Source organism: Dendrobates tinctorius, unplaced genomic scaffold, assembly GCF_039654945.1.
Source record: "Dendrobates tinctorius isolate UK_male_01 unplaced genomic scaffold, ASM3965494v1 ptg000151l, whole genome shotgun sequence".
Taxonomy (NCBI): domain Eukaryota; kingdom Metazoa; phylum Chordata; class Amphibia; order Anura; family Dendrobatidae; genus Dendrobates; species Dendrobates tinctorius.
In genome coordinates, this window is record NW_027361818.1 from 16,776,507 (window position 1) to 16,789,715 (window position 13,209).

General features: G+C 41.6%; 1 protein-coding gene across 1 annotated transcript; it reads left to right on the top strand.

Moving 5' to 3' along the window:
* The first annotated feature begins 10,669 nt into the window (after positions 1-10,669).
* Positions 10,670-11,605, top strand: LOC141049947 (olfactory receptor 5P55-like). The gene has a single exon (XM_073546788.1). It carries the CDS (start codon positions 10,670-10,672, stop codon positions 11,603-11,605), a length of 936 nt encoding a protein of 311 aa, XP_073402889.1.
* The last annotated feature ends 1,604 nt before the right edge of the window (positions 11,606-13,209 follow it).

Sequence of the window (13,209 nt, forward strand, 5' to 3'; positions counted from 1 at the left end):
TCCGTATTGTGGAGTAACTTTCTTTCATCTCTAATACTGATGAAAAGCTTTTAAAAATATTGTAGGCTTTCATTTTTCAGACACGCACTCTTATGTGGTCTGTGAGCATTTCTGTGATCTGTAAAACTGATAAAACGCTTTTAAAAATGTTGTAGGCTTTGATTTCTCAAACATAGAGTGCTACTTGGTCTGTGAACCTTTCTGTGATCTGTAAAACTGCTAGAATACTTTTCAAAATGTTTGTAGGCTTCTTTTTTCAGACAAGCAGTGTTACAAGGACTGTGAACATTTATGTTATCTCTAAAAGTAAACAAATGCTTATAAAAATGTTGTAGGCGTCAATTTCTGAGACATACGAGTGTGAACAGCGCTCAATGCAAGCCGCTTTTGTGCAATCTAATACTAAGCAATCACCCCCCGTTCATGAATTGCTAGGCTGTGAGTGGTTGTCTCATCAGTATCTTGCACCTTTGCTGCCGCCATCTTTGCTACATGGGTTTGCTGCATCCTGAGAGTGCACTCGTTTGGAGACCTGTGCAGGTAAGATCTGTAAAACTACTAAACAGCTTTTAAAAATTTTGTAGGCTTCTATTTCTCAGAAATGCAGTGTTACATGGTCTTGGAACTTTTTGGTGATCTGTAAAACTACTGAAAATCTTTAAATAATTTTGTATGCTTCCATTTCTCAGGCATGCAGTGTTACGTGGTCTGCTAGCATTTCTGTTATCTGTAAAACAGCTAGAAAGCTTTTAAAAAGGCTAGTCTAAAACATTTTGTATAAAGCTGTATTGGAGTGGGGAATAAGGAGGCCACATTGCCTCTTAAAAATCCTTAGGCCTAATATAGTAGTTCAGCCAGGAGGCTCTATTCGCTTATCACAATCATTTGGGATAAAACTGTGTTGCAGTGAGGAAACAGGAGGACCAATTTCCACTAAAAAATAGTTAGTTCTAATATTGGGGTTCACCCAGTTGGCCCTATTTGCTAATCTTAGTCATTTGCGATAAATCTGTGTTGCAGTGAGGAATCAGGAGGCCCAATTTCCTCATAAATATTGTGAGGTCTAATATAGGAGTTCGCTAACCCAAATCATTTGGGGTAAAACTGTTGCAGAAAAGAATCAGGAGTCCCCTTTGCTCTTCAAAATCGATTGTTAGGTACAGTTGTGGCCAAAAGTATTGACACCCCTGCAATTCTGTCAGATAATACTCAGTTTCTTCCTGAAAATGATTGCAAACACAAATTCTTTGGTATTATTATCTTCATTTAATTTGTCTTAAATGAAAAAAACACAAAAAGAATTGTCCTAAAGCCAAATTGGATATAATTCCACACCAAACATAAAAAAGAGGGTGGACAAAAGTATTGGCACTGTTCAAAAAATCATGTGATGCTTCTCTAATTTGTGTAATTAACAGCACCTGTAACTTACCTGTGGCACCTAACAGGTGTTGGCAATAACTAAATCACACTTGCAGCCAGTTGACATGGATTAAAGTTGGCTCAACCTCTGTCCTGTGTCCTTGTGTGTACCACATTGAGCATGGAGAAAAGAAAGAAATGTTACACAAGGCAGAAATAAAATTCTGCATAAGTAGGGACGCAAAGTAATTTTATCCCCCTCTACTCCTCCTTGGTCAGGCCACATCTGGAACAGTGTCCAGTTCTGGGCATCATATTTTTAAAAATATATTGCATAACTGGAGCAAAATCTGAGATGAGCTACCACGATGGTGAGCAGATGGCAAAATATATCCTATGAGGAACGGTTAAAGAATTTGGGAATATTTAGCTTGCAAAAAAGAAAGCTAAGAGGAGACTTAATAGCTGTCTACAAAAATCTTAAGGGATGGCACAGTGTAGAGGGATCATCATTATTTTTATTTGCACATGGAAACACGAGCATGAAACTGAAAGGGAGAATTAAATATTTGAAAAAATGTTTTGACAGTGAAGGTGATCAATGAGTGGAACAGGCTGCCTCGAGAGGTGGTGAGTTCTCCTTCAATGGAAGTCATCAAACAGAGGCTGGACAGACATGTCTGACATGGTTTAGTGAATCCTGCATCGAACAAGTTGGAATATCGATAGAAGAAAACTCCATATTGGGTGAAATGTCGAGTTGACAATGCTGGTCCAGTGTATGAAGTTCAACTCGAAGGGGAGGAAGAGGCACCTACCTGAATAGTTCACTGCAGCATGTTGCATACTTGCCTGTCATGGGACTCTGAAGAGGAGAGGAGAGAGCGAAGTCCAATAACCCCTGATTATGATGAGGAAGAACCACTCGCATCATCCTCTGACTTGGAAAGTTCACTGGCCGTCAGTCCAGAAGTGTGACGGCCCAAAACACCAGAGATGGCTGTTCCATTGGAACCGGATGTGCCATCGCCTTCTACCATCCAACCCGACTCTACCACTCAACCTAAACTATGTTGCACTGAACGGACGATCTCTGGGATACCTCCCACTCATTATGAACAGGATCAGTTTATTTGGCAATGGATAGAAGAGTGTCAACACCTACTGCAAGAACTCTCGCCTGTGGAATGGCGAACTAAAGGAAAAGGAGAATGTAAGGAGGAAGACTGGGCTGCAGGTACAAGTATTGAGCCGGGTCTGGAACTGTCGAGGCTGCATCCCATGTTTCCTGAGGGAAGGAATATGTGACTGGACAGACCACATGACCTAGGCAGCGGCGTGTTTAGACAGGGAACCCAGCCGGAAGCTGAGGCAAAAGCGCGTGAATCGGCAGCTAGGCTCCCATCGTCAGCGTGCGAGCAGCAAGGTGGGCAGTGCGCTCTGCCCCCAAAGTGCCAACACTGTGATGGACTGCAGCAGACAGCTCCCGGTGCCACCAGTGAGACAGCTAGTGTAAGAAGCACCGTGCTCCCAGTGACAGTAAAGTCAGTGAAGGATCAGAGAGCCAAGGGCAGGTTACAGGACAGTACCCTGCTGTCCTAACTGACGGACAGTGTACCACAGCCCTCGTTTAACCCCAGGATTGCTGCAGCTATTGTTGCGTTGGCTGCACAGACTCATGGACTAGGGTCTCAGCGTCTTAAACCAGAGACCGCTAGAAGTCGGACCATCGTCTGTAGGACCTCATCTGTGACAACTACTCCAGCCGTTTCCAGGACTACAAACTCCAGGGGAGCACCGTCGGCTTACAAATCTAAGGACACAATAAGTCTGATAACAACTGTTTTCTTCTATTACCATTTCTCCTTAGAATTGGTATATTGTTAAGCCTTGCTCTGTCTCTCTCGTATCAATGAGAAACCCTTATTATTACTATTATTACTACCTTCATGCAATTTTTGCAATATATTTTTTTACTTTTTTATTCCAGGATATTTGTTTTGTGTTTTGCTTTTGGTTTTCTCTGTGTAAAGGTCATGTGTTCATATGCAATTACATTTTGCATGCACATTAATTTACTTTTTCTGCTCAGACCCAGTTTCTCATTTGTTTCATTGTGCATTCTGTGCATATAAGGGTGTGACCGCCCTGTTTCTGAGTTGGAAAATCCATCCTGTCTGGCCTATACTATTACTGGTGGCTCAGTCCCTCAGTCCTTGTTCACATTTACGTCACTTGACAAGTGGAAAGGTTTTAAATACAAGAGTTAGGACTGTCCCACAAGGGTTGCCGTGACGTGGCGGGATGGCTTCTACATTATTTTGATCAAAATTATGTTAACTAAATACCCTTATTATTACTATTATTACTACCTTCATGCAATTTTTGCAATATATTTTTTTACTTTTTTATTCCAGGATATTTGTTTTGTGATTTGCTTTTGGTTTTCTCTTGTATCAATGCATCTCTCAACCTGCTCACAACCTCTCCCTCTCACCAGCTGTTAACCCGTGTTTTAATAATAAAGCATACTGTTTGCACTTTTTTTGTAACCAGTTTTTCATCTCATTTTTCCTATATATATATATATATTAGCTGAAGAGCCCTGCGCTGCTGCATAGTAACTAACTGTGGTTAGTTATAACAAATTATAATTATCCTCCATCCCATAGTCCAGTGCCCATATACCCATCATACATATCCACGATCCCATAGACCCGTGCCCATATACCCATCATACATATCCTCCATCCCATAGTCGATACCCATCACACAACATCCTCCATCCCATAGTCCTGTGCCCATATACCCATCATACATATCCACCATCCCATAGTCCTGTGCCCATATACCCATCATACATATCCTCCATCCCATAGTCCAGTGCCCATATACCCATCACACATCCTCCATCCCATAGTCAACCATTATGACATTATAATGAGGGGCGGGGCTTGATACACACACTTTTTCCACATTATGTAGATAGGGGCAAAATTGTTTGGTGAATTGGAACTCACGGGGTTAAAATTTCGCCTCACAACATAGCTTAGGACACTCTCGGGGTCCAGACGTGTGACTGTGCCAAATTTTGTGGCTGTAGCTGCGACGGTGCGGATGCCAATCCCGGACATACACACATACATACATACACACACACATACATACATACACACACTTGAGCTTTATACAGTGTATATACATATATATGTATATATATATATACATATATAGGTGCATATCTATCTATCTATATACATATATAAAAGAGGCATTGTGATTACTCGCTAATCCCGCCCCCACCCCATTACCACACACAATCCTGCCCTCGCAACCCATTACCACACACAATCCCGCCCCCACCACATTACCACACACAATCCCGCCCACCACCCCATTACCACACACAATCCTGCCCTCGCAACCCATTACCACACACAATCCCGCCCCCCACCACATTACCACACACAATCCCGCCCCCCCACCACATTACCACACACAATCCCACCCCCACCACATTATCACTCACAATCCCCCCCACATTATCACACACAATCCCGCCCCCCACCACATTACCACACACAGTCTCACCCCACCACATCCCCCCACATTACCACACGAGGCTCCGTCCCCACACATTACCACACGAGGCTCCGCCCCCCACATTACCACACGAGGCTCCGTCCCCACACATTACCACACGAGGCTCCATCCCCCCACATTACCACACGAGGCTGCATCCCCACACATTACCACATGAGGCTCCATCCCCACACATTACCACACGAGGCTCCGTCCCCCCACATTATCACACAAGGCTCCATCCCTGCACATAACCACACGAGGCTCCGTCCCCACACATTACCACACGAGGCTCCGTCCCCACACATTACCACATGAGGCTCCGCTCCCTCACATTAACACACGAGGCTCGGTCCCCACACATTACCACACGAGGCTCCATCCCCCCACATTACCACACGAGGCTCCGTTCCCCCACATTACCACACGAGGCTCTGTCCCCACTCATTACCACATGAAGCTCCATTCCCCCACATTAACACATAAGGCTCAGTCCCCCCACATTACCACACGAGGCTCCGTCCCCCCACATTACCACACGAAGCTCCATCCCCACACATTACCACATGAGGCTCCGTCCCCACACATTACCACACGAGGCTCCGTCCCCCCACATTACCACACGAGGCTCCCTCCTCACACATTACCACACGAGGCTCTGTCCCCCCACATTACCACACGAGGCTCCGTCCCCCCCACATTACCACACGAGGCTCTGTCCCCCCACATTAACACACGAGGCTCCGTCCCCCCACATTACCACATGAGGCTACGTCCCCCCACATTACCACATGAGGCTCCGTCCTCACACATTACCACACGAGGCTCCGTCCCCCCACATTACCACATGAGGCTCGGTCCCCCCCACATTACCACACGAGGCTCCGTCCCCCCACATTACCACACGAGGCTCCGTCCTCACACATTACCACATGAGGCTCTGTCTCCACACTTTACCACACGAGGCTCCATCCCCACACATTACCACACGAGGCTCTGTCTCCACACTTTACCACACGAGGCTCCATCCCCACACATTACCACACGAGGCTCTGTCCTCACACATTACCACATGAGGCTCCATCCCCCCACATTACCACACGAGGCTCCGTCCCCACACATTACCACACGAGGCTCCGTCCCCACACATTACTACACGAGGCTCCGTCCCCGCACATTACCACACGAGGCTCCGTCCCCACACATTACCACACGAGGCTCCGTCCCCACACATTACCACACGAGGCTCCGTCCCCACACATTACCACACGAGGCTCCGTCCCCGCACATTACTACACGAGGCTCCGTCCCTATTTAATTCAAACACTTCAGCCAAGGTAAACTTACATTTAATTGTGTTTACAGAGAAATTTTAACTTAATTTATGTTTCGTTATGAAATTTGTTTAGATGCTGGAATGAATAAAAAACGCACATCTTACTGAATCCAGTTTATTTTTGATTTTACACTGTGAATAAAATGTATCATTAGTATTATTCAGATTTTTAATGATTATTATAGTTATTAACTTCATTTTAATTTAATTTACCACCTGCGTAAGCGCTATTGAATGTTGTCATTATTTACTTTAGTTTAATCACCAGCAGCGTTAATTAGATAACAATGAGCGTGTCGAGCGCTGGCTGGAAACAACTAGTGGTTTTATATTTGTTGCCTTAAAATATTGTATTGTGATGATTCAAACCATGTATGTTTGTTGTATGCATTCTCATTACATTTCTCTACTCCTGCATACTTTGACGGTGATCCTAAGGACTTTGTGTATTGGTGCACTGTATGGTTTGAGATATTTCTGCATTAATTCTTTTCTTACCTGTCCAAAGTGACCTGCATTTTATCGTTGCTGTTTGTTAATGCTTTGGCGGAATCTGTGACATTGTATCAGTAGGACAACCCTATGATGCATTTCCTGACATGGTTCCTGTCTACCCTCCGTAAAGCTTTAGATGATTGATTTATGTCCAATACACTGTGGATTTCATACTGAAGTCAGAAAAAAGTTTAGTAGGGATGAGTGAACCTGAACTGCAATTTTCCTTGTCACCCATGTGGATGTGCATTTCAAAGAATGTATTATAAAAAAAAATGATTTCTTGCATCTTATATTCCAAGATGTCTTCAAAATCCCATCCCTGAATGGCTGAGCTGGAACCCATGGTGATCAATTGGAACAGGTTATATCCAGCTGAAATATTTAGTCACTTTACTGACAGACTCTGTTTGTATTATGACAAATGGGATCATTATCCCACAAACCATTTAAAATTGAAGAAGAAATGGGGAGAATTACAGGCAGCATGTGAAGAGAGAGGTATTGCCCTAAAATTACTGCGTTCATCCACCAAAGATAAGTTACTTGTTCCTATACACTGTATGTTTCCTATAGTTATTCTGTGTTCATGGGACTCTTATTGATCCTAGAGCAGTAGAAAATTTAAAGGCCTTCTCTCTGGCCAAAGGCAGAGAATTCCCTTATTTTCTTTGCAGACGTCCTGAAGCTAACATTCTTGAATTGTTCAACAATTCCTGGTGGTTGTATCCAATTATGGAAAGTGTAACTCTCAAAATTGATGCATTAGATGTTTAGGATATTTCTTTTATAGTTTTGCTACTTTCTGATGTACCAGTACTTTTGAGAGTTCCGAGGTTAAGGCTACACCCTCTCGTCATTGACTGGTTACCTGACTAGATTGTTGGGATGTTCTCATCATAACTGGTTCAAAATTCCACCTCAACCACCCTCTCAGAAACTCTGCTCTACAAACGCTGCCTCTAATATCTCTGCTTCCTATTAGAAATTGCAGATGTCTTTTCTGGGCATGAGGTCAATTAGGACTGCAGGGAAGATATGACTGAGCGTTAGTGTGTTCTTGTTTTAACAATTCTTAATCTGAAGGTCGTCCTCTGTGCCTCGACAAAGCCTGTTTTACAGTTAAAGCAGTTTCTGCTTCTCCTTCTGATTCACCAATAGTGTATGAAATAAACCGTGTTCTGGACTGTGAAAAGACTTATGGTCCTGATGAGAGATGCTGTGTGCCAAAGATGGTCACAGATGCTCCTATCCTGCTCAAGAGCATCAGCTTTCTGTTGTCACAAAATCATCTTAAATGGGCCCTAAGATGTGAGTGTTGTACTGTTATCCATCTGCCATGGGTATCCTGGTCTCAGATCCCTTCTACTCGATCCGCTACCCTCTGTTGTGCTCCACATCAGGTTACGCAAGTTGCCTAGAGTGGATCTATGACATCACCTCCCTAGACCTATGTAAAGTCCATTGAAACACACATCACTGTTAGGCATCGGGTTTCTTCCTCTGCACAGGAGGAATCCTAAGCCTTGCCTTCTGCGGTCTCTCATCCAGTCTCGACTGCAGAGGATGCTGCTCAGCAGAGATGTCGATCCCGGTGTCTTGCTCAGGCTAGTGCTGTCAGTTTGGTTACTGCTGCCACCTCTGGTTCAGCTATAGTAACCTGCACTAGTCAGCGAGCAGCTCTGTGGACTAAGTCCTTCTTTCAGCCTACTCAACATGCCTGTGGGATGACCTCTCATTGGAGGTCAGAGGTCACATGATCAAGTCCTATTGCTGCTCTTATTGGACCACTAGGAAGGTCCCGGAAGGCTGCAACTATAAAAGGTTTACCTGACCACTCGGTCATGCACTAGTTTAAAACTACACTTGTGGATGTATGTATGGCTCTGGTGACTGACTCATTAAGAAACCCCTACCCTTGGTACGCATGTGTTGTTCAACTTTGCCAGGTAGTGCTAGGCTGATAGTGCAGGTATGAGGTAGAGTTAGGGCCTGTCTTCAGTGCCAAGGAGTGGCACTGCCTATGCGCCACTGTGCACTCATTCCACACTTCTCTATAGTTAGCGTCAGTTATTGGTGTTTGCCTGTGTGACGCCGCGTGCACTCTGTGCGCTATATCCAGCGGTGCCCTGTGTCAGCTAACAGGGTACAGTGGTGGTATAGTGGGGTGTAGCGCTCCTGTGACTTAACAGAGCTCACCGCAGTATACACCGGGTGACTGTTAACCCATGTGTTTTCAGTGCATGACTGCCATTTTGTGTTCGCCATTACCGAGCAGCAGTCAACATGTCTGCATGGTGGGCCCCGGGCTGCGAACGCACCTTTATACTATCGCTTTATTATTCGGTGCGTTCCGCCAGCCCTACCAATCAGTGTCCTTGGATTGTGTTTCAAGGCTCTTGTTTGTTTTTCTCCACCTCCAGAGCACACTGTTGTGCTAACCTACCTCTTTCCATGCTGACTTCATTGCATTCATCCTGTAGCTCCCAAAACTCCTGAGTATACTACGTACTCACTCACTTCATGTCATTGTGCTAGCTGCACCAATATTAGGATGATTTACACACCCGGACCTGGAGATTAGTGATTCCACTTCACAAAGTAAGCCTCACACAAAGGCTCACAATGCTAATAACTTAAAAGGAGTTCAAAGAAGCACCTGTCTTGTCTTGAATGACAAGCTTTTTTCCCATCCCCATAGCTGCTATCCTTTGGTGTGCTCCATGTTGAGTTTTGCAAGGGGCCTGGTTTTCCTCAGTGACATCATCTGCCAAGGCTTTTCAATGTCAATCTTGACACATCATTGAGCTGAATATTGACTCTAACATTTTCAGTTATTGTTCGGAGATTGCCAGTATTCTGTTTCTTCAGTTGCAGTCATTTCCTCAACTTTCTGTAATATCCATCATTTGCTGTAAGCATCACAAACTGTTATTAGAATCTGTGCACATTACCTGTATTTGCTGTTGGATAATGCACTTTTTGGTGCAAACGTCATGAATTGTTTTATAGACTGTTTTAACTATCTTCCATTCTACTGTGAATTTTGTATATCGCATCTCCTACATTTGCTGTAGGGGTCATGAACTGTTATTGGAGCCTGTTGATACTGCATTGCTACCTGATGTGGACTTCCCTACCTATTTCAGGGTGCCGTTTGAAATCTGCCGTTTTTCTCTCCTTCTGTCCTGACGGTTCTTTAGCTTCCCGCATGGCCCTTCTTACTTGTTTGTCTGCCCTCCGACATAACTTGTAGTCAATGTCCTCCCTGTTCCTCTTTAACTCCTAACTTTTACTATATTTACATTATCTATTCAACTTTAAAAACTACTTTGGACATTCCAAATAAAAATCTATTATTTAAAATTTATTTTCTGTAATTGGTTTAACAAAAGAGTCGCATGAGAAATAAGCAAATATTATCTCCCCAGACATGTCTCACCTGGCATGTTGCCTTTTACTGAGTATATAAATATCTCATGTATCCATTATGTTCATATTCATATATATGATGGCGGCATAACACGACGGTGATGTTCTCTATTTCCCTGCAATTTTATTCACAGAAGAATTGAGAAATAATCATTACAATTCATGATCAATATCCAGAACAAAGAAATATCTGAATTTGATGTTGCTTGAAAACTTCTAGAAATATTACATAATGACATCTGATGGAGATTCTTCTCAAACTGAAATATATTAAAAAGAAAACCAAGTAATTATATTACTGTGAAGTATCTTAACAAAGAACTGTCAAATCTCTCATGGTCTTCTTGATCGTTTTAAAGCTCCGATGCACTTTTCTATTTATTTTATGCATAAAATTGGCAAGTAGAAGTAGAGATGCATTAACGATTAGAGGACATTGCTTCATAATATATTCCAGTTGAAATGCAGTACAGCAATCTGACTGTGGTGACAGAATTCTTTATTTCAGGTTTTCAGATCGGCCAAGGTTCAAGGATATTCCTGTTCTGTGTTTTCTTTGGGATTTACTGTGGGACAATATGTGGGAATCTCCTGATCATCACCCTGGTGTCCACCAGCAAGACCCTCCACACTCCAATGTACTTCTTCATCTCACAACTGTCCATCAGTGACATCTTGGTGATCACAGACATTGTTCCCAACATGCTGAACATTTTCATTTATAATGGGGGGACCGTTACTGTTATTGACTGTATCACTCAGTTTTATTTTTTATCTGCCTCTGAGGCATTTGAGTGTTTTCTCCTTACTGTGATGTCTTATGACCGATATGTGGCCATCTGTAACCCTCTACGTTACTCCACCATCATGACGAGTGGATATTGTGTGATATTGTCTATGGCATGTTGGGTGTTTGGATTTTCTATCAATTTGATTTACATTATTAAACTGGGCAAGCTGATTTTTTGTGATTCAAATACTATTGACCATTTATTCTGTGATATTCTCCCCTTACTAGAACTTTCCTGTTCTGACATCTTCATTATCCAATTAGAGATCTATGTTATGGCCATTCCAACTGTTATGATCCCAACTTTCGTCATTGTAGTAACTTACACTTATATAGTTCTAGTAATCTTAAGGATCCCATCCAGTATCGGTAGACAGAAAGCCTTCTCCACCTGTAGCTCCCACCTCACTGTGGTCTCCATATTCTACTGGACTATGTTCAGTGTTTATGCTGTCCCAACAAAAGGACAAACATCTACAATCAGTAAAATCCTATCACTGCTATACACTGTGTTTACTCCTTTCATCAATCCTATAATATACAGTCTAAGGAATAAAGATATTAGGAAAGCCGTACAGGAGACACTTCATAAGCAGAAGATCTGGTAAATTTTCCAGATTTGTCGTGACCGGTTGCCCAAACTGAAAATAAATAAAATGATAATAATATTTTCATAACATAGATAGCGATAGATAGATAGATAGATAGATGATAGATAGATAGATAGATAGATAATAGACAGACATTGGAATAAGTAATAGGAAGGAAGGAAATATATATGGTGGGACTATTTGTGGATAAGTGATTAAGTAAAGATCTTACAGTGGGGAAAAAAAGTATTTAGTCAGTCAGCAATAGTGCAAGTTCCACCACTTAAAAAGATGAGAGGCGTCTGTAATTTACATCATAGGTAGACCTCAACTATGGGAGACAAACTGAGAAAAAAAAATCCAGAAAATCAAGTATTGGTAAGTATGTTACTCTATGTTATATGTACTGTATGTCTATGTATGTATTGTATGAATGTATTGTATGTAGTATGTATGTAGTATATATGTGGTATGTATGTAGCATGTAGTATATATGTAGTATGTATGTAGTATGTATGTAGTATGTATGTAGCATGTAGTATGTATGTAGTATGTATGTAGCATGTAGTATGTATGTAGTATATATGTAGTATGTATGTAGCATGTAGTATGTATGTAGCATGCATGAAGTATATATGTGGTATGTATGTAGCATGTAGTATATATGTAGTATGTATGTAGTATGTATGTAGTATGTATGTAGCATGTAGTATGTATGTAGTATGTATGTAGCATGTAGTATGTATGTAGCATGCATGTAGTATGTATGTAGTATATATGTAGTATGTATGTAGCATGTAGTATGTATGTAGCATGCATGTAGTATATATGTAGTATATATGTAGTATGTATGTAGCATGTAGTATGTATGTAGCATGTAGTATATATGTAGTATGTATGTAGTATGTATGTGGTATGTATGTAGCATGTAGTATATATGTAGTATGTATGTAGTATGTATGTAGTATGTATGTAGCATGTAGTATGTATGTAGTATGTATGTAGCATGTAGTATGTATGTAGCATGCATGTAGTATGTATGTAGTATGTATGTAGTATGTATGTAGCATGTAGTATGTATGTAGCATGCATGTAGTATGTATGTAGTATATATGTAGTATGTATGTAGCATGTAGTATGTATGTAGCATGTAGTATATATGTAGTATGTATGTAGTATGTATGTGGTATGTATGTAGCATGTAGTAGGTATGTAGCATGCATGTAGTATATATGTGTTATGTATGTAGCATGCATGTAGTATATATGTAGTATGTATGTAGCATGTAGTATGTATGTAGCATGCATGTAGTATGTATGTAGTATGTATGTAGTATGTATGTGGTATGTATGTAGCATGTAGTATGTATGTAGTATGTATGTGGTATGTATGTAGCATGTAGTATGTATGTGGTATGTATGTAGCATGTAGTAAGTATGTAGCATGCATGTAGTATATATGTGTTATGTATGTAGCATGCATGTAGTATATATGTAGTATGTATGTAGCATGTAGTATCTATGTAGCATGCATGTAGTATGTATGTAGTATGTATGTAGTATGTATGTAGTATGTATGTAGCATGTAGTATATATGTAGTATGTATGTAGTATGTATGTAGT

Bases quoted from the DNA above. Each gene is read 5' to 3' on its own strand.
- LOC141049947 (XM_073546788.1), top strand. From the start codon at position 10,670: ATGCAGTACAGCAATCTGACTGTGGTGACAGAATTCTTTATTTCAGGT.